The sequence below is a fragment of the Populus trichocarpa genome, chromosome 4, assembly GCF_000002775.5.
Source record: "Populus trichocarpa isolate Nisqually-1 chromosome 4, P.trichocarpa_v4.1, whole genome shotgun sequence".
NCBI classification, from domain to species: Eukaryota; Viridiplantae; Streptophyta; class Magnoliopsida; order Malpighiales; family Salicaceae; genus Populus; species Populus trichocarpa.
This window is the reverse complement of record NC_037288.2, coordinates 5,228,290-5,255,406: the sequence shown is the minus strand read 5'-3', so window position 1 is coordinate 5,255,406 and position 27,117 is coordinate 5,228,290. Positions and strand designations below refer to the sequence as shown.

The following is a 27,117-nucleotide window of genomic DNA, read 5'->3' as shown; positions in this document are numbered from 1 at the left end:
ATTGAAGGGAGAAGTTTTCTTATTAATTTGCCATTGATTGTACTCAGCACCCTTACTTTGGATTGTTGATCAATTCCAAAAATAATGAAAAGTTCATGATATATGCTTGAGTTTTCCTTTGGTTGGCAACACTCACGAATTTAAAAAAGAGTAGCTTAATTAAATAACACCTTTTGCTTCATACTCCCTTCTCACCCATGTTTCTGAACTACTAGATTTACCATTCGAATGTGTCAGGATAAGAGAAAATAGAACTAGTTGTCCCATATATATATATGCTGCTGGGTGCTGAGATTGTATTTCAACCCAGCAGCATATATATATATATATATATATATATATATATATATATGCTGCTGTATATATATATATATATTTTGTATTGTATTATTGTCTATTGAAATTACAAAATGCAATCTCAGCACCCAGTAGCATAATTGTTTTACAACATATCAACCAAAATAAAAGAACTTAACTTGTGAAAATAATCTTTAAAAGTACAGTTGAACTTATGCATGTCATACTATTGTTAATCTATTATAAATTATTGGTTTTTAACATGTTTTCATTATGTAATAACAGATGGAAACTACTCAAATTCAAAATGCTTCATCCATGGGCACTACTCCAACATCAACTACTTCTCCAACTTCAAAACCTAACGCAGAATCAACCAATGCAGGGTCCACCACAGATACAAAAGGTAAACAACCTCAAGTCCTTACATCTAGGAAAAGAAATGCTGATGATAAAAAGAAGTCACAAATTTGGGATCACTTTACAAAACTTGATGTTGATCCTAAAGCCCCTAGAGCTGAATGTAATTATTGTGGAAAACATTATGCATGTCATACTATTGTTAATGGCACAAGTAATATGTGGAGTCATTTAAAAGTGTGCAAGAAGTTCCCTTTTGTGGTTGATAAGAAACAAAAGGTTTTGGTATTAGAACCTAAGATAGAGAAGGGTGAATTGGGAGAACAAAATGTAGGAAGTCTCAAGGCAATATGTTATAATTATGATGAATGTAGACAAGCACTAGCAAAGATGGTTATAATTGATGAGTTGCCTTTTAATTTTGTGGAGGGTCGGGGATTTAAATTGTTTGCTAGGACTATGCAACCTAGATTTGACATTCCTTCTCGTTTTACAATTATGAGAGATTGTTTGAAACTTTATGTTGAAGAGAAGGATAGATTGAGGACAGCTCTTAGGGGTCAACGATTGTGCTTGACAACAGATACATGGACATCAATCCAAAATATTAACTATATGTGTTTAACAGCTCATTGGATTGATAATGACTGGAATTTGCATAAAAGAATTCTTAATTTTTGTCAAGTTTCCAATCATATGGGTGAGACAATTGGCCAAGTTATTGAGAATTGTTTGTTGGAGTGGGGGATTGATAAACTGTTGACTATTACATTAGACAATGCAAGCTCTAATAATGTGACCATTTCATATTTAAAGAATGTGATGAAAGATTGGCCAACTAATATATTGTCAAATGAGCACTTGCATGTTAGATGTTGTGCACACATTGTAAACCTCATTGTATGTGATGGCTTGAAAGAGATTAATGATTCAGTTGTTAAGATTCGAAATGCCATTAGATTTGTGAGATCTTCACCATCGAGGCATCTTGCATTTAAGAAGTGTGCTGAAAAGTTGCATATAGAGTGTAAGAAATCATTGTGTTTAGATGTTGCAACTCGATGGAATTCAACTTATCTTATGCTAGAAGCTGCTGAAAAGTTTGAAAAGGTGTTTGTGAGGTTAGGTGAAAAAGAACTTAGGTATATAAGTTACTTTTTGGAGGTTGATTCAAAGGGGAAAAAAAAAACATAGGGCCACCTGGTTTGGAGGATTGGGAAAATGCAAGAACTTTGGTTAAGTTCTTAAAGATCTTTTATATGGTTACATTGAGATTTTATGGCTCATTGCATGTCACGTCAAATTCTTTCTTCAATGAATTGATTTACATGCATACAAACTTGTTGCAATTGTGTAAAAATAAAGATAGTATTTTAAGTGGAATGACGATGAATATGATGTTAAAGTTTGAGAAGTATTGGGGTTGTGAAGTAAATCAGAATTTTTTGTTATATGTGGCTACTGTCTTAGATCCACGTATGAAGTTGAAATATGTGAAATTTTGTTTTAGTGATTTGTATGATTATGACAAAGCACAATTGCTAACAACTAAGGTGAAAGATACTTTGGTGAACTTGTATGATTTTTATTTGAAAATTGATGAAGTGGTGGATAATAATAGGCATAAACAGGATGTTAATGCTATTGATAATGTGGAGGTAGATGTTAACACTTTGGCTCGATTCAAAAGACATTTGCTAGAGGTGGATAGTGTGGAAAATAAAAATGAGGTTGAGAGGTATTTGATTGAAGGTTGTGAGGATCCTGATGATGATAAGTTAGATATTTTGGGTTGGTGGAAAAGTAATGCTTTGAAATATAAGACACTTTCAAAGGTTGCACAACATGTTCTGGCTATTCCTATATCCACAGTGGCTTCTGAATCAGCATTTAGCACAGGTGGTCGTGTGCTTGATCAATTTCGAAGTTCTCTCTCTCCAGCAACTGTTCAAGCACTCATTTGTTGTCAAAATTGGTTGCATCATGGATCAATTCCAACTGATATTAGAAGCTTGATAAATGATCTTGAAACCTACGAAAACCTTGAGTCAGGTAATGTTTTTTAGAAATTTGCACCTTTTATTTTGTTATTTATTAATTAAATTGTTTGCAATCATCTAACATGTCTAATTTTTTATTTTGTAGAATTTGGTGGAAAGTTACATTTAGTAACGGATGATAATTAGTTCAAAAGTTACTTTGATGGTAAAATACTACTATTTATTTTTACATATTCTAATTTATTTTATCATGTTATAATTTTAGATCTTGATTTTCAGGTTTTGATGTCAATGGTATTACGGAATCAAAGTGCAATGTTCTTGTTATCTTGTTGTGCTTTTTGATTAAGATGATGTGCACAATGAAGTATTTTATTTTTTATGGCAATGTTATTTGTTGTTTTTTTAAGCCCATTTTGAAGGCAATGCTTTGTAATTTTAATTTTAATTTGGTGTGTGTGTTATTTAAATTTTGATGCATGAGGAGTCCAAACTCCAAAATATAAATATTAGAAAGATGTGCAACATATTAAACATAATATTAGCACTAATAATTTAATATAAATGAATATTTAGTGAAAAAAAATATTAAATATATTATAGAATTTTGTAACAAAATTAGATGATATTTACATTAATTACAAGCCCATCAGAAAACCCATCAGAAAGCCCATTAAAAAGCCCGAAAAAGCCCAAAAAGGCCCAAAAAAACAATAATACAGGTTTTCCGGTTTTTCTGATAAAAAAACCGAACCGAACCGAACCGAAACCGGTCGGTTTGAACCGGTTCCGGTTTGAATTTTTAAGTTTTTCAAAATTTGATTTTGGTTAGTTTTTTGGGTAAAAACCGAACCGAACCGAATTTGCTCACCCCTACTTGATCCTCCAAAGATGTTGTCTCGATCATCATCACTGACATGGTGCCAAAACCCGAAGCCTTACTTGGTGATTGACATGGAAAAGCTTCTATAGGTGAATTATCGAAGTCGCATTGCGTGCCGAAGAGAATTTCGCGTGCCCCACTTGACTTTTGTAGTGGAGTTACTTGTGGCTTCATCTTTGAGGCGAGATCTTGTGCCCCTCTTACATTCGAAGTTGATTTCAACTTGAGAGTCGGCTTAGTTTGTGCATACAACTCAACGATGGATTTTGTTTTCAATGACGGAGTTGAAGAATCTTCAATGGTATGTCAGCGACTTGAACAAGTAGCCTTGTTGCTTTCCGAAGCGACAATGGTGATCATGTTCCTCCTAGTTGTCATTGAGAGTTTGTTGAAAATTCTTTCTTGAAGGGAAGAGATGAGAGGTAGAGATTTCCCCAGTGGAGTCGCCAGAAATTTGTATATATAATTTTGAGCACCTGAAATTAAACAAGCACACGTGTACAAATATATGATTTTATTAAATATATGAATGGGTACAATCTCTACGTAATATATTCTTTAAAAAGAATATGACAATCCTCTGATTCTTCCCTTGGATTTGATGTATGGTGACTTGATTTATTTGAGTAATCAAGCCAAGATTTGTGCTTTGCAAGGATGCGAATTTGGGCGTGTATTGCGAAGCGAGATTTGATGATTTGATGCTTTGAAGAGTACCTTTGATGTGTCTTCAAAGTGTTGTTGAAGAACTCTTATGGGGCGTTTAGGCTTGATCCAACAAAGCTTCGTTCTTTGTAGACTTCAAGCGTAGATGAAGGAGGCTTGAGAACTCTTTGAGAGAGCTTCCTTGCTTGAAGAGAGAGAGAGCGAGAGCTTCCTTGCTTGCAGAGCTTGTCTTGAAGGAAATTTGTATCTCCCGGAATCCCCCTGGTGATTTGATGCTTTGAAGAGTACCTTTGATTTGTCTTCAAAGTGTTGTTGAAGAACTCTAATGGGGCGTTTAGGCTTGATCCAACAGAGCTTCGTTGTTTGTAGACTTCAAGCGTCGATGAAGGAGGCTTGAGAACTTTTAAGAGAGCTTCCTTGCTTGAAGAACTTGTCTTGAAGAAAATTTGTATCTCCAGGTTCCCCCTCTCTTTAGGTTGAGGCCCTCTATTTATAGAGATCTGTAGGGGCTCTCAGGTCCTTTTTCCAATGCCACATGACATAATTTTATTGGTTGATATTTATTGACGGGATCTTGCATTTATGACAAGATATCTGATGGGATCTTGCATTTATGACAAGATATCTTGAATATCTCATCCCAAGTGTCAACTTTTCATTGGCCAAGAAATATATGAAGGCTCATTTATTTTCCATGTCATTTATTTCAATTTTATTTTATCCTTTCTTTTAAAGAATAAAATAACACATGGCAAAATTTGATTGGTAGAAAATTTGTGTTTCTACATGTTTATTTTCTCATTTGAGTTCATAATTTAAGACAAACTCAACAAATCTCAACCTTGGTTTAAATTGAGCCAACATACAAAACTTGAACTCCTCTATAATTACCTCCACCAAACATCTTTCAAGTACTACATAAATTAATCAAGTCTAAGCAATACTTCAACTTAACTATAGAGATAAGCTTCGTCAACATATTTGCAGGGTTCTCAACTATAACAATCTTTTTCACTAATACAACACATTGTGACATGATATCTAAAATGTAGTGATATTTGACATCAATATGTTTGGTTCTTTCATGACACATCCAGTTCTTGGCTAGATGAATAGCACTCTAGCTATTACAATGTATAACAATCAAATTATATGACAAACTAAGATTACCAATCAACCTCTCAGCCATAAAGTTTCTTTCACTGCCTCTTTCAATGCCATATACTTAACCTTTGTTATAGACAATGTAACAATGGATTGTAAAATTGCTTTTCAATTAATGGCACATCCTGAAAGAGTGAGAACATAACATGTCAGCAATCTATTTATGTTCAAATCACTAGAGTAATCTAAATCAACAAAGCCATTAACATTACTTTTAGTGCTACTACATTTGTCATATATCAAGCCAATATTTGTAGTGCTTCTAAGATAACAGAGTATCCATTTCACAGTCTGTTAGTGAACTTTACCATGATTTTCTATAAACATGTTGACCACATTAATAACATATGGAATGTTTGGATAAGTGCAAACCATAGCATATAAAATGCTTCAAACTACACTAGCATACGAAACATCTGAAATATGCTCCTTCTCGTCCTTAGTTTTTGGTGACGAGCTTGAAGATAACCTAAAATGAGTTATAAGTATAGTACTCACTGGCTTGCAGTATTGTATACCAAAACACTCAAATACCTTCTCAAGATACTTAATCTATGAAAAGTATAACTTGCCAACACTTTGATCTTTACATATCTCTATACCTAAAATCTTCTTAGTTGCATATAAATCCTTCATCTTAAACTCACCACTTAATTGATTTTCCAAACCATTGATCTCATATATATTTTTGGAGGCAATCAACATGTTATCAATATACAATAACAAGTACACAAATAAATCATCTAAAAGCTCCCTGGAATACACATAATTATCACAGTCACTCCTAAAATAATCATGTCCAGGCATAAAAGTATCAAACCTTTTATACAACTACCTTGGTCATTACTTTAAGCCATATAATAACTTCTTCAATAAATACACATTGTCTTCTTTACCTTGAGTAATGAAAACCCCTGGCTTATGCATATATATCCTCTCCTCCAACTTACCATATAGAAAAGTTATTTTGACATATAGTTGCTCAAGCTTTAAGTTAAGCAAACAAACCATAGCAAGAAATACCAAAATGGAACTATGCCTTACAACTTAAGAGAACACTTCATTAAAGTTAACACCTTCTCTTTGTATAAGGCTCTTAGCAACTAGACATGTTATAAACCTTGTATCATCAACCCTTGGGATTCCATCTTTCCTCTTATAAACCTATTTGCACCCAACAATCTTCTGGCATTGTGGTGGTTTAACAAGTTCGCATATCTTATTTATATAAAAACACTTAGTATTCTTATTCATAATAATCATCCATTAAAAAGATTATTTGCAAGAAATTATCTCTTTATAAGAATAAGGCTCATAATCATCAATATTTTCTGCAATATTCAAGTCAAAATAAACTAGATTAGCATAACCATACTTAACTGGTGGTTTTATCTGTATTTTTTGTCTTCCTGTAGCAATATTGTAAGGTTGTTCTTCATGTGCATTTTTAACAAAAATATTTTGCACCACTTCCTCAACAAGCTCAACTAAAGCATATTTTTGCACTGTATTTGAAACTCTAACCTCAAGCTCTATATGTTTGCTGGTACCTTGATCCATCTCAACATCAATACCAATCGACTTTTTTTTCTTATGAAATATAGCATACTCATCAAAGGTTACACCCTTGCTAATAATAAACTTACGTGATTTAGGATCAACACACCATAATTGATATCCCTTCACCCCAGATTATAATCTAGAACTATATATCTTCTCACTTTCAGCCCAAGTTTATATTTATTAACCTAAGCATAAACATGAGAACCAAATACTCTTAGTTTAGAATAATCAACAGGAGAACTAGACCATACCTTATATAAAGTCTTTTACTCTAAAACTATTGATGAAGATCTATTCACTAGATAATAAGCCATGTTAACTGCTTTAGCCTAAAAGTTCTTCAACAATCTAGCTTATGAAAGCATATAACGTGCTTTTGATAAGAATGTCATATTCATATATTCTGCAATCCTATTTTGTTGTGGTGTAATCCTGATAGTGTAATGTCTAGCAACTCCTTTATTAAAGGTGATGACCACATCACCTTTTCTTTTTAGAAAATACATCCAGACCTGTCTCGAGTAGTCATCAATAAATATCAATAGATATTGTGCTTCACCTTTTGACATCCAAAGATCATAATGAATATAATCCATAATACCCTTGGTATGATGAATAAACATTCTGAATTTTACCTTGCAATGTTTACCATAAACATAATGCTTATATAAATCCAGTTTACCTATTTTCTGATCACATAGCAAATCTCATTTGTGTAACTTTATCATTCCTTTTTCACTTATATGTTCTAACCATATATGCCATAAATAAGTAGACCATTATCCCAATCAATCATAAATGATACACTAGTTAAATCAATTATTATTAAACCTTAAGATGGTAAGGACCATTAACCAACTTTCTTTTTATCATGACAAGAACACCTTTACAAACCTTCAAAACTCCACTTTTAGTTGAATAACCATAACTTTGAAAATAAAAAAAGACTTAAAGAAATTAAATTCTTCTTCATTTCTGAAGCATGTCGAATCTCTAATGTCCTAACACTTTTATCATACATCTTAATTCAAATTGTATTCATACCAATAATAGAAAGTCCTTTATTGTCTCTAAATAAAATAGTATCATTGACAACTTTATAAGTTTCAAACCAACTTCTATTAGGATAAATATTAAATGTGCAAGCCAAATAAATAATTGATTCATCACCCGAACTACCAATAGACACAATCATAACACTTTCAATATCATAAAAAAAAATTTCCTTTCACTAGAAACATTTACAGCATCAGAGATTTTCTTCTTCTTTCTCTGATATTTTAATTTAAGATAGTTCTTCCTAAAGTTCCACTTCATAACATTCAAAGCATTTAATATCCCCAGACTTTAATTTTGATATAAACCTTCCTCCACTACCTGAACCCTTTATTATTTGTTCTACCCCTCACAATCAAACCCTTTGTATGATTAACATTATAACTCTTTGACTCTTGCCTTTTCAACTCCCTAGAGTTTAATGAAGTTTTAACATCTTCTGAACTAAGACTATCTCTTCCATACAATAAAGTATTAATAAAATAATCATAAGAAAGACATAACGAACACATCAAAATCAAAGCTTGGTCCTTATATTTAAACTTAACATCATCATTTTATAAATCTAAAATTACTCTATTGAATTCATCAATATGGTCTTTAATGGGCATAAGTTCTTTTATCTAAAGAATATATAACTGATACTTTAGATACAATCGGTTTATCAGGGATTTGGTCATGTAAAGAGTTTCCAAATTTGTCCAAAATCTAGTAACTATAATCTCCTTAACAACCTTTCTCAGATTCTCATTAAACAAATAAAATTGAATAGCACTATGTGCCTGTTCTATGAGATCTTCTTTCTCCTCATCATCCATTCTTTTAGTCAAATTATCTATACATTTAAGTGCCTTGAATAAATATTGTTGAACTAACAAGGCGTGCATTTTAATATGCCACGAATTGAAGTTGTTCCAACCATTAAATTTTTCTACATCAAATTTCATCGTTGGCGTTACTTTTATCACCATCGTGAAAGCCAACTGATAACCAGGCAAGCTCTAATGCTAGTTTGTTATGAAAACAACCCTATAATCTCAAACTAATTAAAAAGTAGAGAAATATAAAAGAATAAGCACAATGAATCACACAAGAGAAAACACAAAATTTACATGATTTAGTAACTTAGACCTACCCTACGAGCAAGACAATAAAGGAAATTTATTATGAAAAAGTATAAGACTACAAGGTGTCACATAAAATTTTTCTCTCATCCAAGATCCTAAAGTAACTCAAAACTCACCTATTATTTGTTCTTCATAGCCACCAAAGTATAGAGAATAAAAGCATTTACAAATAAACTTTAACCCTAAAATATGATAACTTTAGACTTTTATATATGGACTAAGCACATGAGTGTTTATTTTCTCATTTGGACACGTGATTTAAAATAAACCCAATAGTTTACTTGCTACTTTTGTAAAGTAAAAGATTGAGAAGGCTATCAATGTCTTTAAAATTTCTTTTGAGGAAGTATATTAGTATGTGGGATTTGATGTCTACAGGCTTATACACAAGTTAAGTAGCTTGTAGAAAAAGTAGAAGTGTGAGGAAAAGAAGCTTTATTTGTTTAGAAGTTTTTTTTAGGTGTCTTCAAAACCTTAGTAGGTAGAATTGGCCAAGAGTTGTAATAACGCTCTCAAAATGATACTGATTATTTTAAACTCTTAAACAAGTTAACATCTATGCAAAGATTACGAGAGATTATAAAGGTGCATAAAATGTTGGAGGAGTCTAAATATTGAAGTTGAAGCTACTTGTATTATAATATAAGTTGAGCATCATCTAGAAAAGAAAGGATATGTGACTATTCTTTCAATTGCATTCACGTTGCATTTAAAAATGTTTTTCAAAATGTCATATGTGTATTTCTTTTCAAAAGCATCGACATTATAAGAGACACATTAATTAACAAGAAAAACTAAATGATGAGGGGTTTTTGTTGTACCCCTCCTCACAAAGCACTATTCATTGTAATAGTTTTTTTTACATTTTTTCTATTAATGCTTTTTTTTTTTTACTTTATCTTTTAATATTAGATTTGTTTTTTTTATTGGGTTATCCCACTCTTATTACACGGATTGCGGGTTAACATGGTTGACTCATTTTTTTCCCTTTTTCTTATTAACTTTTTCTTCCCACTTTCATCATTTAATATTGAGTTGATTGAGAATTAGGCTTCATGATCTATTTTATTTGCTTTCTATTGGGTTATTCCGGCCTCATGATTCGATAATGGTGATTAATGGGTTAACCCAAGTTAACTTGAGTCGTTTTTTATATCTTTTTTTTATTGATTTTTTTTCAATTTCATCATTTAACATTAGGTAAATTGAAAATTGAGCTTCATGATATGTTTTGTTTTTCTTTCTATGGAGATATCTTAGTTTCTTAATTAGGGTCATGGGTTTTAACATTTTAACCCCGATTAAATCGGGTTGTATTTTTTTTTCTAAAAGGTTATTTTGGTCTCATGACTTGAGTCACGAGTCTTTCAATATTTGACTTTCTTTTTATTAAGTTGTCCCCATCTTATGATTCGGGTAGCGAGTTTGGCGAGTTAACCTAGTTGACTCAGGTTTTTTTTTAATTGACTTTTTTTTCAATATCATCATTTAATATTGTGTTTGATTGAGAATTAGATTTAATGATTTGTTTTGGTTTGTTTTTTATTAGGTTATCTCGTTCTTATGACCCGTGAATAGTGCTTAGTGAGTTAACTCAAGTTGACTTATTTTTTGTATCATTTTTTAATTAAATTTTTTACAAACTTTATCATTCAACATTAGGTCTAATAGGGTCGATTAGGAATTAAGCTTCATAATTTTTTTTTAATTTGCTCTTTACCATATTATCTCCGTCTCATGATCAAAATCATGGATTTAGCAGACTAACCCGAGTTAAAGCATGTCATTTTTTTTATTTTTTTTCTATTAGGTTATCTTGGTCTCTTGACTCGAGTCATAGGTTTGACAAATTGACTCGAGCTGATTGAAAATTGAACTTTGTAATTTATTTCGATTTGCTTTCTGTTGAGTTATTTTTTTCTTATAACTTAGGATGTGTGCTTAACAAGTTAACCCAGATTATTTTTTTAGATATTTTTTTAATTGAATTGTTTTTCAATTTAATCCTTCAACATTGAGTATTGAGAATTAGACTTTATAATAGCATTAAGGTTATCATAGTCTCATAACCCAGATTGTAAATTTGACATATTAACCCGAGTTGATCAAAGTCAATCCAATATGTTGTTGTAATATTAAAGAAAATGTCATCTAGAAATTTTATTTAGTAAAATTATATTTTTACAAGTCGTCAAGATTGTTTTTAAACTTTTAAAGTCATTCAGGCCAACTCATATTCAGTTAATTTTTTTTTTACTAGAAAAAACATTAATAATATCTAAATATTTTTTATATATATTTTTTTTTAAATTAACTGGGTTAATGATCCACTAGATTATGTAAACCGAACTAAATATGGATTTGTCACTTTGCTGCCTTCCCGCTCATAGATGTTGAATGTAAGTTATTGACATTGCACGGCAATCCTTGGTACTTGTGAGAGGATAGGGTTTCTCTCACTCTTTAAAGATTCGTAGCATGATAGGTGATGGGAATGCTAAAGCATCAATACGTGTTGCAAGCAATTAGCTGTGTACTGTTTATAACACATTAATTATCTCCTTTCCTCATCAGTGCATCCCTTCGATTATGGTGGACATATGTACACAAACTTTAATAGCACTAATTCTTGAAATTGTTACTGCATTGAAGTTATGATGATATTTTTCATGGAATGATAATTAATTAGAGGCATCATCATATTATAACAGTAATATCTGAGCAATTTACAGGAAATTTACAAGTTTCTTGCTATAATTAACTGACTAATGCGGTTATTCATCGTAACCTTGTTCATTCTCTAGTTCAGTATCAGAGCAGGCCTCGTTCAGATCAAACCATACCTGCCGGAATACCTTGACAATAAGATCATGATACTCGTCAGCGTTCAATGTCAGATAGCACGCCAAGAGTTCTTCGAGCTCTTCTGACCGGCTAATTCTCTTCTCCTCAATCATTTCAATCATTGAATCTCTGAAGTCCTTCTGTGGATCAAACGAGGTTTTCACCACAGCGAAATTCTCTAGGCCTGTGAATCCCTCCATTTTTTTCTCCCTAACCTTTTTCTTCTTTTTCATCTTGGCTTTCTTCATGTCTTCAAGTGCTTTTATTCTGCAGATTTCGACTTTTGAAGCTGTTCTTGGAGAAATAGCCCTGACTTTACTTTTCTTTTTCCTCTGCAATTCTCTGTTTATGTACAGAGATTTTCTCTGTTTCTCCCTCTTTGTCTTGAGCTCTTCAATCTTCATGTCTTTCAACGTTTGCCACTCAGAACTCAAATTTTCAGCAGAAAATCCATCACTTTCATTCTGAGCAGCAAATACAAAGTCTTTTTTAGTCTTTCTTAGATGAGTGGAGAAATCTTTTTTTGAATGAGAAGCTGTCAACTTACAGTCCTCTCTCTCTATCCTCCCAATCGTTCTTTCTGATTCCGTTTCAGAAATATTCTTTGATGTCTCTTTTCTTGATACCCTCTCTGCTTCATACGATTCTCCATCCAAATTGAACTGCTGCGCTTCGAAAACCCTTTGATCTGTTTTCCTCAATTTCTCCTCTCTCCCAACCCTCAACCTTGGGGTCCTGATTTCTGCTACCTTTTCACTTATACATGCATCCATTTCAGGCAAAATCTCAATTTCTCTTGGCAGTCCTCTCATTTTCCTTGCTTCAGAAACCTTGTTGCTGAACCTGATCTTGTCTTCTTTTCTATTATTTACCCTTGTAGCGTTTGATCTACAGCTGTGACAACTTGATGGTGGAGCCTGGAGCTCACTGTCCAAATCATTATGAAATGAACTCAAAGCACCTGTGCTAGCACTCTCGTCACCAAAAGAAAGTCTCCAAAAAGCATCGCCATCCCCTCCATAGAATCTACCTCCTCCTTCACCACGAGCAAATGGCAATGGACTTGCGGAAACAGAATTCCATTTCCCTTTTTGCTTCGCTTTTGCATGTTCTTGCCCTGGGTTGATGCTCATGTGCTTGAACTTTGTTAGCCAGGAAGTGGGGAAAACATGAGATATTAAAGAAGGGCGCGAAGAAGATGGGGTTTTTTTCCTACCCCACTTCATCCTTTTCTACTTCTGACAAACAGGGTTTTTCCTGTTTGTTATGGAGTAGTTTTCTTTCTTTTGTTTGGATGAGAATAGCTTGATTTTTTTTAAGGTTATCCAGTTGCCAAGAGAAGAAGAAGAAGATGGAGATGATGATAAGAAACTGAATGGGGTGTTAATGGGAGGGGGAGAGAGAGAGCTGTAGCAGTTTGGGACAGTTAGAGGTTTATAAATAGGGACGTGGGTTTCTTACTTTGTTTTCTGCTGCTAGTTTTTTTTTTTTTTCAAAAGAGGCACCCGCCCTTAATCTTGTGACCACTTTGGCTTCTTTTTTTCACTTTATGATTTGTACTTGGAAATGAATTCATGCCTAAACCCATGCTCAGATGGGAAGCCCTTTGATCCTCTAGGTGCAGGATCACCCAAAGTTCATTCACAAGAATTATGGTGTATAATTCTGTCCACATAGCCAGTGTAGTTGCATCAGTAGCTCGTGAACTTTTGTATTTTGGTATGAACCAGCTACCAGGGCTTTGAAATGGGGGCAGATTTTGGACAATTAGGACTGACAGTTCTCTCTTTATGGCTTTAGTGATTTGGAGATTTCTTTCTTTAATCATTTCCTTTCGTTTTCTTTAAAATCTATCTGTTTCCTTCTTTTACCTTTTGCTTATTTTTGGTTTCTGGAGATGTGACTTTTTGCTTTTATGTCAAAGACCACTACAGTGGCTAATAGCCTCGGAAAAAAAGAAGATCTTAGCACTTGATAAGAATGAAGGCTGAAAGAATGGTTGGGTTTGGTAAGCCTCAGGCCCACAAACAAAAGTAAATCGGTCCAAATCCTTGGCTGCATTGGATAAACACCTGCAGTAGGTTGAGGTCCTGTATTGTCAACAAGTTTTGCGTCTAAAGGATTGATTGCATTTCAAGAACAGAATATAGAAACTTTTCTCTTACTCCAGATATGATAGAGGCATCACTTTGTTTTAAAGAAAACCAACAACTGGTATTCTAGTTAGAAAGGCTGCAGACATCAATGTTTGCTTGTTAAGACCAAATTAGTTATGCTAATGCCCTTACCCACTGTTACAGTCAATGTGTGGTTTGCATCACAGACAGTGAAGGATTTGGAGTAAATTTGCATTGCAGAGCTACAAATTACAATTACACTTGACATAATAGCATTCATGTAACTTGCACAGGCTAGGACAATTGTTCCACTTTCAGTCCCACTTTGGCCCTGTAATAAGTTTAGCATGTGCAGCCAACCCGTGGTCCATCAAAGGCAAGAAGGGTCATTGTCAGATTCTTACTGTAATGCGATGTGTGATCATTATCAGCAAGAAGGGCCAGAATCCCCTATTTTGGTTTTCCTCTGCTTGTTCTGCAGAATAACGGCTCAATAACTCTATACGTATACCCCCAAGTATTTACTCGAAGTAGTATAAACTTTTTTATTGTAATGTCCTTTGGGAATACATGAAGACTTGCTAGGGTAGGTTTTAACGTCTACAGAAGTTAGCTAGAAACGGCACCTTTCCTTACAGCATAGGCTAAAGATGAACTTTTACTATTTTCCAGTGATTTCTCTAACTTTGTGAATATGATTTTAAACAGATGTAACCAAAAGTCCTTTTGTATCCCTAGCTTATATTGTTTTTCATTAAAAATTCTGGTTTGTCCCTTTCTTTTCTGGTGCGAGAGTTAGTTTAAGAAAGGCATAAGTAAGCCCCCTATGAACGGGAATTTGTACCGACCGAAGTTACACATAGGAAATTAACAATAATATCTGTAGAGCTTTCATTATGAGGAAGAGTATGTTCCTCGCAACTGGAAAGTAAGACCAAAGTCTAGAGCAATTTTTTCGTACTTGGCTCTCAATCAATCAAGTTCGAATTCTACATCTCTACTGAGTCTCTTCAATTCATTATCATATTATATATAGTAATGTACATGTGTGATATCAAACTTCCTCTATTCTAACCAATGGATGGAAAGAAGAACCCAGTTTATTTTCTTCCTGTTCTGGCCGTGGTTATTCTTTCAGGAGCCTTACATGCTACAGCTGGAAATGAGTATGTATCAGCATTAGGCGATCCTGGAATGAGAAGAGATGGTTTAAGGTTGGCAATAGAGTCATGGAATCAATGCAATGAGGTTGGAGAAGAAGTTCCTTCTATGGGCAGCCCAAGAGCTGCAGATTGCTTTGACATATACAAGGCTTCTCCGAAGGCAGAAGGTAAGATTTTCAGGCCATTTTCTTTGCTTGTCTTCTATCCGCACCTGGATGCAATGAAGCCAAATATGCTTGTTTAAAGTATTCATGTACCTCTGGTGTAATTTAGGAAGATCTGTTTGCTTTATCACCGTATTGAATTGCCTTTTTGGATAGAAAATTGTCATGTTGTAGATTGTGAGTACAATGGTACCTTTCCTTCAGTGAACAAGAGTTAGTCTGTTTATGATTCTTGAGTTTTATAAATCCAATAAATGCATAAATTCCCAGCAAGAACTTGAAATCGGAATAGACAATTTCTTAACGAAGAGAAGGGTTTGTATAACTTCTATGTTTCTGTAGTAAGTTGTGAGAAGAAAGTACTCGAACATTTTTTATCTGTATTTATTTTGTTTCTGAATTCTGTGTCTTGTAGAAAAGAACTGCGCCCTCTGCAATTCCTTGCCCTATGCATTGGTCCACAGAGTCACAGAGGAAGACAACAAGCTTAGTGTTGGAAACCCTTTTCTAGGAGTGCAACCAAATGCCCTTTATGATGTAAACCTTTATGCTGCGGATAAGGAACTCTATTTAGGCTCAAAATGTCAAGTTGAAGACACTCCTAATCCGTGGCAATTCTGGATGATCATGCTCAAGAGCGGCAACATGGACACTTACTCTGCCAAGTGCCCCAAAAATGGCCACAGAGTGGGGCCTTTCGGCCCGGACACTGGATTCCCTTGCTTTGGAAAAGGGTGCATGAACCAGCCATTCATTTATCATGATTACACCACGTTGCAAGGGCCTAATAGGACGACACTTAAAGGAAGGTTTTATGGGTCATGGGATTTGGATGCAGATTTGAGCAAGGGACTAATGGATAACATTTCATACCATTCTGTGACATGGGAGAAGGAGGTAGGAAAGGGAAGTTGGATTTTTCATCATCTTTTGAGGACCTCAACAAAGTATCCATGGTTGATGCTTTACTTGAGATCAGATGCCACAAATGATGTTTCTGGTGGGTACCATTACCCAACAAGGGGTATGTCAAAAATTGTGAGTACTCCTTTACATTCTTTGATCTAATTAATATACATAATTCAAATTCCTCAACAGTTCAAATACAAACAAAGGGAGTGCCAAACCTTTTCTTTGTTTCTGCCAAGCCTCCGATGTAGATAAAATATTATGATGCATAGAAATAGATTGAAATGTAGGTCAAATCCTGCCAACATTTCACAGGGGAGGTGGATTTACACGAGTGACATCTAGGGGTTGAAAAATTAGTCTATATCATGCACTAATGCAGGTTTTACTTACAAGCCAAACAAACTTGTGAGTGATGGAGTTGACGTGCACTATATGCAGATCCCGGAATCACCAAACTTCAAAGTAAGGTTCACTTTAAATGTAATCAATGGTGGGGGTCCTAGCAGCCAGTTCTACCTGATGGACATGGGAAGCTGTTGGAAGAACGATGGGAAACCTTGCGATGGAAATGTTACTTCAGATGTCACTCGATACAGCGAAATGATCATAAATCCAAACATAAGTTCATGGTGCCATCCAAACAACCTCAATGTGTGCCCTCCTTACCATACATTTCCCGATGGAACACGTATCCATCGCAATGACACTGCTCGCTTCCCTTATGCCGCCTATCACTTGTACTGTTCTCCTGGGAACGCAGAGCATCTTGAATTTCCTTATAGTTTGTGTGATCCCTATAGCAATCCTCAGCCTCAGGAGATATTACAGATTTTGCCACATCCAGTTTGGGGTGAGTATGGATATCCTACCAAGCAAGGTGAGGGTTGGATTGGTGACCCGAGAACTTGGGAACTTGATGTTGGGAGGTTGTCGCAATCACTTTACTTCTACCAGGTTTGCTTTTCTGTCTTTCACTTTTCTCTTATGGATTCAATGGCCTTGGCACAGTTTCAGAGCTTCAAATTTGCTAATTCTTTCAAAACTCGAAGTCACTAGATATAATCCTGCATCCTAGAAACGGAAGGAAATTTTTACAGAGGCCGAAAGGAAGTGACATGATGAATTATTAAAATGGACAGAGCTCTTTGACATTAACATATGGTGGCTATTACTTATTTTGCAGGATCCTGGGACTCCTCCGGCTAGGAGGCAGTGGATGTCCATTGATTTAGGAACAGAGATATTCAAGGCCCCTAATCAAGTTGCTGAATGGACTGTTAGTGACTTTGACATCATTATACCTGAGCAATGAGTAGCGATTTGCGAAGACAAATTGCAGCTTCAAGAAAAAGAAAAGAAAAGAAAAGAGGTTTCTGGGGAGGTAGCTTCAATTTTCCATGCTAAGTCAACACAATTCAATCAAATGCCTTCGATATGATTTTTCTGAAAAGAATCAGCACAATGTTAATAGTAACATGTTAACCGGAATCATGTATATTTGGCTCTTTGTTGGCTATAAAAGTAATTTTTTTACCTCAAAAACTTAACTGAAAACTGATGGCATGTCTTGGCTTTAAATGCCAGAGAAGTTATATCATTGCAGTGATATACTTGGAGCTAGAATTTACTTGGTTATTTTACTTGTAGTAAGCAGCTAATTGTAGCCAGCAGTTTCTTGCAATTTTTCATGCTTTCCTGTCACACTTTATGCTAATTGAACAATTTCCCAGATAACATTACAATAGCGATATAAAGAGAACTGAAGGTAAAACACCTATCAGAGAAACATAAACACCACAGATATATCGCAAAAGATCTTTCTTCACCTTGGTCCTGATAGTAGTGATGGCAGCAATGTGGCAGTACTGTCCAGCACTGCCTCTCTTCTTATTGCTGCCATTGTTGTTGCATTCTGAAGGCAATAGTCTAGGTCTGCTTCAACACCCATGGTGCCCTCTAAGACCTTAACCACTGTTGACATGCTAGGCCTCCTGGTGTGATCACTTTGCAGACACCAAATAGCAACCCTCACCATCTCCACAGCTTCTAACCTGTGCAATTGCATATCCTCACTGCTATTGTCAACCATATCAATCAATTGATCCTCCTGTGCCTTCTTCATAAGAATAGGGAGCAAATGCATGCACTCAGGCTGTGACCTATCCAGATTTTTCTTTCCGCGGACAACTTCCATGACTACGATTCCAAAACTATAAACATCTGCCTTCTCTGTGATGACTGAGCTGAATAATTCAGGAGCCAAGTACCCAGGAGTTCCTCTCATTGTGGTCACCACTTGACTTTGATCCTTGTCAATCAACTTAGACAAGCCAAAATCAGAGATCTTAGCATGCAGATTTGCATCCAACAAAATGTTTTGTGGTTTGATGTCTAAGTGGACTATTCTTTGTCTGCATTCTTCATGGAGATAGGCCAGCCCCTTTGCTATATCCATGATAATGTTTCTTCTAGTTTGGAAGTCCAGAGGATGTAGTAGTGGTTCCCTGCAGAAAATCCACTTATCCAAAGACCCACAGCACATGAACTCATAGACTAAAAGCCTATGCAATTTAGCAGCACAGAATCCAATTAGCCTCGCCAGGTTGACATGATGGATGCTTCCTATAGTTTTGACCTCAGCCAAGAATTCCTTCTCCCCTTGGCCTAAAGCATCTAGGCGCTTTACTGCAATTTTTTCTCCATTTTCTAGAATTCCTTCAAAAACTGATCCAAACCCTCCTCCTCCAAGCTTCTTCTCAAAATCCCAAGTTGCTACTCTTAGTTCTTGGTATGTGAATCTCATGGGCATTCCTGATAGTTGATTCAAGTCTTCTATTCCTTCCTCTCGATCTCTTTTCTTCCTCAAAACCATAATACATAGACCAGCAATTAAACTCATAAGAAGGATGGCTCCAATAGTTGATCCTGCTATTATTTTAGGATTGATAGAAGATGTAGGATTGATAGAAGATGTAAAAGCACTTCCATTCTCTCCATCATTAGAAATTTTGATGAAGGCATAAGATTGGTAATTGTTTCTTTCCTTACCATCAGCCGTTAGTGTAAGAACTGGTGAGGGCAAAAAACAATTCCCATGAGAATTATTAACGTAATACTTAAATAGAGCAGCCTTGCATGAACAGTTTTTCAAACATGCATCTTTACAACTCTTCATGTCTGTTCCATTCAGGACCGCTGCCTCAGGGTCAACATAATTGAAATAGTAGACATCTTCCAGGGGAAGAAGAGAATGGGATTTTGGATTTTCACATGTGGTTGGACTAATCTGCCAGCAATTGTAGTTGCCTTGATCATTTGTGGTATTGGCTCGAGCAAATCCTGCTGGGCACGAGCACTGTCCATTTAAGCACAGCCCATAATTACCACAAGCTGTTGGGTAATCACATGCACTCATCATATCTGTCAACAGATCAACCCCGTCAATCATGTTGCCATCATAAATTCTGAGATACCCATCAGGATCAAATTTCATGTAAGCCGTCGCTGAGTATTTAACGGTGCTTGTAAGCATTGTATTCGGCTCATCAGGTGAAGCTGACATTATAAGTAAAGCAAGATTACCAGAGGATTCATCATGACTTAGTTGGAGGCTGTCTATGCCCCCAAAAACTGAAAATTTGAAGTACTTTTGTGGCGCATTAGCTTGGTAAGAAGCAAACAAACCTTTTGGGATCACAAAAAGGCTGAAGCCACCTTCAGATCTATCAGTTTTCGAAACACTTGCCACCAGCTTTTGTCCTGCCACTAATTTGTTCCCAAGAAACAGTACATCAGAAGGATGATCAAATGAATTCCAAACAGTCTTGTTATTGACATCATAAAGCTCAAGGTTTCCAGTTTCCATCATCCTCATACCCGCAACAGACATGTTAGATGTGTTAGTAGACCAAACGAAAGTTCCAGCAGCATCTCTCAAGATCAAATCTCCATCTGGTAATAATTGTAAAGTTGCGTTCTCACCAACAGGCCTGTTTCTGTTTGCTAACCATAAGGCATCCCCAGCATATTCCGATTGCTTCCATATTGCAAAATAGAAGGAATTCTGGTCCGTGGAGTGAAATCCACAAGAAAAAACAGCTCCGTGCATCATGATTATTTTATATGTATTATAAGGCATGGCTGATATGCGATAATTATTCGTCCATGAAGTGGACACATGTGCTGTAGTACTAAAAGATTGCCACACAGTCTTATTATTGTGGTCTTGAAGCACAAGCATTCCTGTTTCCATCATCTTTATACCTGCAACAGACATGTTAGACGTGTTGGTAGACCAGACTAAAGCTCCATCTGCATCTCTCAGAACCAAATTTCCTTCTGGAAGTAACTTTAGAGTTGCGTTCTGTCCAACAGGCTTATTTTCATTTGCCAACCATATGACATTCTCAAGAGTGAAATTAAAACTACCATCTTGATAATGTGACATTTGGAGTGATACAACTGCAAAATAGAAGGAATCATTTTTCTGGTCTTTGGAGTAAAATCCACAAGCAAAAGACTCAGACTCACTCATCAAGATCATTTGGTAGAAATCGAAGTCTCCCGCTGGAATGGACAAATTGTTTGTCCATGATGTCGATATTTGTGCTGTGGAGTCATGAATTTGAGCTTCTAGGAAGTATGCAGGAGATAACATGATCAAAAGCTGCACTAGCAGGATATCACTCAAAGGCCATATAGCCATGAGCTCTACTATTTTTGTATGGTATTACTCTGGAATGTAATACAGATCGATAAATGCTGTTGCTATACAACACCAAATGAACGCAGTGCAGCAGCAGCCATAGGACTTAGGAAGCTTCCCTGTTTTCTAACACAAAACGTGATGCTATTTGCCCCATCAATGAAAATTCTTTAATTTCCCCGTCCTTGTTACCAGCCATGGATAGTGGACACGTTTACCCTCAAGAGTTTACGATTCTTGTTGTATGATTTCCTCGCAATACCCATCATGACTTTTCTCTTAACTTCAAGTAAACATGAGACAAAAAAATCCAAGCATTATCTTCCCATTTGGAGCAAATGAAAGTGACATGGGAGAATAGGTTCATACTCAAGATTGAATTGATATTAAATATGTTAATGCCTACACAGTGATGCAAACCACCTAGTCAATTTACATATCAAACATACAAGGCATATTGAAAGTTTTTTTAATGTGTTAATTTCTTGATTTTAATATGTCCCGGAAGCACATCTCGCTCTCACTTTTCTTTTAGGGTCTCCACAATTTGTTGTAGAGAACAATACAATTTTATTTAATGTGTTGATTTCTTAATTTTAATAAATATTTAGCTGTTCTTTATAATACAATTTTTTTTAATAAAAAAAAGAGTAGATTGTGCCTAAGTGCTTATGAATTTGTTCAAAAATCAAATAATTCTTCTAGCAAACTTAGAATTAAGGTGGTATGTGCTCCAAATTTCATTGGAAATCACTCGATAAATCATGACACTTCATTGACCATATATTATAAATAATAAATATCATTAATATTTTGTGCAGTGCTATTCCCATTCCTTGAGTTTTAATCTCACTCCATGATTTTATGGGATGACCAAATTAACCTATCTTTTTTTTAGTATTTTTCATACATAACATAATTTGATATTTATGAATTTCTTGCCATGTTTGCTTATATGTGTGTGTGTGTGTTAATTTTATATTCTATAATTTTTATTTTTAGGAAAAAATAATATATATTTCTATAAAAATGATTCAGATTCATATATAATATCTAGAATTGGTATCATTATTTTAATATCTCACTTGTTTCTGTTTACAGATTTCAGTTATAAGAAAACATTATAGACCCACCAGCAGAAAAAATCCAAAATAAAATAAATAAAAGGTTGAGAATAATACTTAAAAAGTCCTCGTCAAGCAACACGGCAGCCATTAAAGACCCAACAGCCTAGAACGAGAATGACAGGCGTGGAAAATTGACTTTTGCTGTGCCAGCATAATGAATTTGTGCTTCCATGGAGTTAATAAACTCAACAATATCCGAAATTCAATTTTAATACATTTAGCAAGTAAAACATTAAGTAATTAATAAATGTAAGAAATAATTGTTATATTATTGTATAATGTATTTGTTTTCATTTGAAATTTTGTATAGGATTCTTTGTTCTTATAACAATTTTCTTTTATAATATTCTTGGTATAATACTACACCCAATGATGTATGGTTTTTTCTTAATATAATTAAAAAAGTATTCTTAAATCGGTATATAAATCAATCAAAAATATTTTAAAAAAATATATATTTTTAATGGCACTCCTCTTGAAGGAAAAATCGGCCATTGGATTAGGTTGTCTCTCAGCCACAGTCTCGACCGCAGAAATCCTCCCAACTTTAATTAATATTGTGTGCCGTTGCCAATGGGTACAAATACGGATCATTCCTACAAGGATTGACCCGTGATCACAACTTTCGTTCCCAGAGTCGTCGGCTTCTGGTCCCTGATCAGTTTGTTAATCAATTTTACCCATGCTTGGTCACGGCCAGCTGTAGTTGGATAATGACCCTGATATTATTTTTATCAACTAGTTTCCAAATTCCAACCAACGAAACCAGATTTTGAACACGACTATTTGGAAGTCTAGCTTTTCCTTTTGAATTTTCATAAGAGAACAGTCCTTTCTTTTCCGGTTTGGTTTAGGATGGGTTTGAAACTATAGTAGTGATTGTTTTTAAAGTATTTTTTATTAAAAATTCATCAAAATAAAAAAATTACCTACATACATTGCATAAATTGATTCAAGAACAGTCATTTCTTAAATATTTTTTGAAAATATAATATTTTTTTATTAATTTTTCATAAATTGATTCAATAGTTAAGAATGAGAACATATAAAATCAAGTTATATTTATTATAAAAACTTTTAAAAATTATGTTTTAAAAATTGTGTATATTTTCTCGTAAGCATAGTTTAAAATTGAAACAATATGTTTCGTATCATGTTATTGTAAAAAAGTTTCATGTCTTTTTTTATATATATAAAAAAGAAATAGAAATAGTTCTTGCAATGTATGTAGATAATTATTTCATTTAAAAAAAAACATTCTATCATTTTCATTTAGAAATAAAGTTAGTTTGATAATACCATAAAAATAAATATAACTAAATATAAAAGTAAAATATAATCAACCTTAATATAACTAAAGATGATAATTTCACCTAACCCCAATGAATACAAGTCTAAATAGATGGGATATTTATGGATAATTCTATTATGATTGGGAGATTGATGTCTAGACACGAAACCCAAAAATTTTACATTATTAAGCAATTGTTTATGGTCATGGAACAACTCATTTTATTATATAGAGAGAAAACATTAATTACAACAATGGAGGAGAAACACCTCTCACTCAACTCCCAATAGTTATTTATAATTTCCTCACATCTCTGTATCTTTATGAGCTTGCTTGTTGTTGATGTTAACATAACTACTTTTGTTGTTTTTGCCTAATTTATTGCATATTTTGCTCTCGTAAACTCCCTCTATTTATAGCTAAAAATGAAGGACAAGCCTCCTCATTTTTAGTCAACAATAGTAGCCATCATGAAGCCATGGTTGATTCTTTCCATTTGTATCCACACTCAACAATCGCTTACTTGGAGATAAATGGTATGACACCATATCTTTCTTTTATCCTTAAAGATCTATTGAAGCTTTACACTACTTTAGTTTCTTATCTTTTAGAGCTAACTCTCACTTGATTTTGAGTGGTTTGTCTTCCAATCCCATATTCATATGATACACGTTGCCTACCAATCTTTTCATTGTGCAAGTGGGCGACAAGTTCTCTTTGCATCTTTAAGTAGTGTGCTTATTGCACATCATTGCATTTAAATCTCTTTTTATGTAAAGAAATCTATCTTCCAACTAATATCATCATACTATTCTTTTTTGTACGAGATCAATTGGCCTTCTAAGCTTTATCTTCCTTAGCGGCTTGATAGAATCTATCATTCACAAGAGTTTGACCTATTCAATCATACCTCTACAAATGTTATCACCGGTCTTGAATGTGATAGTCATTGTCTGAGTATTACAATGCGATCAAGAGATTACTACTCATCCAAAAGTATGAGCCTATCATTTACTCTAACCTAGCACTCGTATGTTACTACTCTATGAGTCATTCACTCTTCGTCTAAGAATTTAACTAACTTTCCATTTTAAGCATGGGGGAAGCCTATGAAAATTGATCTGCACTTGTCTTTATACTTTGAGTATTATAATATCATTAAAAGTTTACCACTCTTACAAGACTCTGTTTGTCCAGAACCCTAGCATATACTCCACTTTTACTTAAATCATTCGCTCTTTATTCAATAGTTTATCTAGCGTTTTGATTTATCATAGGGCAATATCCATAAAAGTCAATTGGCACTTGTTTCCATACTCGGTTTAGCCAATACTTCATCATTGGCTATGTAAACACTATTATTCACATTTGCTCGTATTAAAGGATCACTCAACTAGATGACATGCACACCACTTATAAATAGTGTTCACGTTTCTCTCTAGCATAATACTCCAATTATAAATTTAACTTCATGAAAATGGATGCTTCACACAACATTATAATCATAAGGCTTTCACTCACCTTTCTTTTCATATATAAAATATGGTATAAAAAATGAGACTATCGGTGATCAATATCCTCTCAAGTAAAAAAACTTTTGACAGCTTGAGAGATATCTCACCCTTGACTACTTAAGCACTCATACAATAGTATCTAACATGAACTTACTTTGGTCTAATTTTCATTCACTATTGTTGTGCAAGAAACACTTCTTCACTCTTGACTAAAGCTTTGTTATCGTATAACAAACATGTTATTTTCATTATTTCCTTGGAGTTTCTTAACCACACATGGCCATATACATTTTCACTAAAAAATACCTACGTTCTTTTATTATAAAATGGTTGCATCCTTCTGTAGTGTATATACTTTGTAGTCAATTGGTTAGTTACATGTGACAATGTCTTTATTCATGTAAAATCATATTTATTATTAATAAAGGCTATACTAATGTTAATTTTGTATTGCTAGATAAAGGCGTTTACCAAATCTCTCCAATTTTTTATTTTGGTATTTCCAAGCCTCATATACCAAATCAAGGCATCGCCAACAAGCTTTTATAAAAAAAAATGGGTCGTTAGTTTTTCATCATGTGTGATTTCAGCCATTTTACTATAGTATATTCGAAGATGGGTCATTTGGCATTCATGCCATTATTTATCTTGGAAAAATTCTCGCTAAGAACTTTAAACTCGCGGGAACTTTAGTCAATTCAGGAAGAATATTAACATTGATAGGGATTTCTACAAAGACACGTTAAATACTAAATAGCCATTGATAAAAAAATATTTTTTATTTCTCAATAAAAATTGATTTATTCAATATATGATTCTTTAAAATTTAAAGTATTCGATCCTTTCATGTCCTCAAGCCAGAATATTCTGCTATTTGGTTAATGCAGTCGCAAAGTTGCTTAAGGAACTTTATAAATGTGTCTCTTAGCACTGTTAGGTCTTTAGCCAAATATTGCATTGTTCCTCTCATTTTCATTGCCAAAAATTTAGAGTCTTTAGCTTAAAAGTAATAGCTAATAGTTTCTAAGCCCTAATGTTGTGCTTCTCATATTGCAGTATTTCTTTATTCAATCAAAGGTTGTTTGACATAAATGAACCTATTAGTTTGGTAATCGAGATGTGTGATTAACTTGGCATGTAGCTAGCATAGCTTTCAGAGTATTTCATTTGCTTACTTTAGTTCTCCTACTTCAGCCTAAGCTTTTTGACATTTCTCTATCATTCTACACTCTTGCCTTTCTTTTGTTTATGTAAATAATTGAACTTTTCTTGCAATTCCTGAAAGGCTTGCTAGTGCTTTTGTAATTGGGCTAAAATGTTATCTGTTTCTTTCTTCACTATGATCAAAGTCCGCTCTTAGTTGGTTAAGCTAGATTCTAATTTTCTCATTTTTATTGCTAATTCCTCTAGCTCAGAGTTCAGGTCTTCATTATAGGACTCTTGTTGGACTCTAATCTCTTTTTACATATCTTTTATAGTCTGAACAATTAGTTTTTAAGGTCCTTCAAATAGTGGAACTTTATAGGTTTTTTCTCTTATTTTCTACCATATTGGATAATACAAGGTTACTTTTCCATCTACGCTCTTGGTGATTGTGATTGTACTAAGATACTTCTAAATTTTTTGACTAATTCCATTAAATTCCTTAAAATTATGAGATCTTTATAGAATTCAGCTAGTCCAATGGTTCGAGTTATGAATTTCTCATAACCTAATTGTTGTAAAACCAAATTAAAGCAATAACTAATGTTACATTAAGCTCCCATCGATGAAACTCAAGTATAATCACCTTAATATACAAGGTAAAATGGGAAATAAGTACATTGTGTCCTCCAATGAAATAGAGATTTTCTCAAGATTGAAAACATCCTCTCACAAGTATTCTTTCACATCTCTTTTAGTGGGGGTTAAACAAATTTCTGTATTTTAAAATGTAAATGCCATGGGGTTCTAAATAGTCCATATATATTTCCTATCACCATGTGGCTCATGTTCCAGACAAATAATAGCTACAAACAACACCTCAAATAACCTTTTTCTATTTTTCTATAGTGATTCAGTGATAAAAAGGTCTTAGCTAAAATTATTATTGTTGGATTAAATTTAAGAGCAAATACACACTTAAAGTTGATCATACCTTTTTTTTTTCAATAGGAAAAGAATC

At 34.1% G+C, this 27,117-nt stretch overlaps 3 protein-coding genes across 4 annotated transcripts; 1 reads left to right on the top strand and 2 right to left on the bottom strand.

The window, feature by feature from the left end:
* Positions 1-11,742: 11,742 nt before the first annotated feature.
* Positions 11,743-13,654, bottom strand: LOC7476314 (transcription repressor OFP5). Its single transcript, XM_002305685.4, has one exon. The coding sequence runs from the start codon at positions 13,184-13,186 to the stop codon at positions 11,891-11,893; it is 1,296 nt and encodes a 431-aa protein (XP_002305721.4). The 5' UTR covers positions 13,187-13,654; the 3' UTR covers positions 11,743-11,890.
* Positions 13,655-14,712: 1,058 nt separating this feature from the next.
* Positions 14,713-17,983, top strand: LOC7476315 (uncharacterized). Its single transcript, XM_024599723.2, has 4 exons — positions 14,713-15,407; positions 15,820-16,442; positions 16,755-17,270; positions 17,500-17,983. Exons 1-4 carry the CDS (start codon positions 15,155-15,157, stop codon positions 17,626-17,628), a joined length of 1,521 nt encoding a protein of 506 aa, XP_024455491.2. The 5' UTR covers positions 14,713-15,154; the 3' UTR covers positions 17,629-17,983.
* LOC7470192 (G-type lectin S-receptor-like serine/threonine-protein kinase At5g24080) lies at positions 17,925-21,304 on the bottom strand. Of its 2 annotated transcripts, none has more exons than XM_024599722.2 (2): positions 20,001-21,304; positions 17,925-19,871 (listed from the first exon to the last, which is right to left on the bottom strand). In XM_024599722.2, exons 1-2 carry the CDS (start codon positions 21,019-21,021, stop codon positions 18,139-18,141), a joined length of 2,754 nt encoding a protein of 917 aa, XP_024455490.1. In that variant the 5' UTR covers positions 21,022-21,304; the 3' UTR covers positions 17,925-18,138. The 2 variants fall into 2 exon arrangements, with proteins under 2 accessions (XP_024455490.1, XP_024455489.1); XM_024599721.2 differs by having other exon boundaries at positions 17,925-20,777; positions 20,847-21,303.
* Between the last annotated feature and the right edge of the window lie 5,813 nt (positions 21,305-27,117).

What these genes read in the sequence shown, in the direction of transcription:
- LOC7470192 (XM_024599721.2), bottom strand. Translation starts at nt 21,021, where the DNA reads ATGGCTATATGGCCTTTGAGTGATATCCTGCTAGTGCAGCTTTTGATC. An exon ending in CTACCAAATGATCTTGATGA is followed by an intron (nt 20,778 to 20,846) that starts GTGAGTCTGAGT and finishes TCTATTTTGCAG; the next exon opens with TTGTATCACTCCAAATGTCA.
- LOC7476315 (XM_024599723.2), top strand. Translation starts at nt 15,155, where the DNA reads ATGGATGGAAAGAAGAACCCAGTTTATTTTCTTCCTGTTCTGGCCGTG. An exon ending in GGCTTCTCCGAAGGCAGAAG is followed by an intron (nt 15,408 to 15,819) that starts GTAAGATTTTCA and finishes TGTGTCTTGTAG; the next exon opens with AAAAGAACTGCGCCCTCTGC. An exon ending in AATCACTTTACTTCTACCAG is followed by an intron (nt 17,271 to 17,499) that starts GTTTGCTTTTCT and finishes CTTATTTTGCAG; the next exon opens with GATCCTGGGACTCCTCCGGC.
- LOC7476314 (XM_002305685.4), bottom strand. Translation starts at nt 13,186, where the DNA reads ATGAAGTGGGGTAGGAAAAAAACCCCATCTTCTTCGCGCCCTTCTTTA.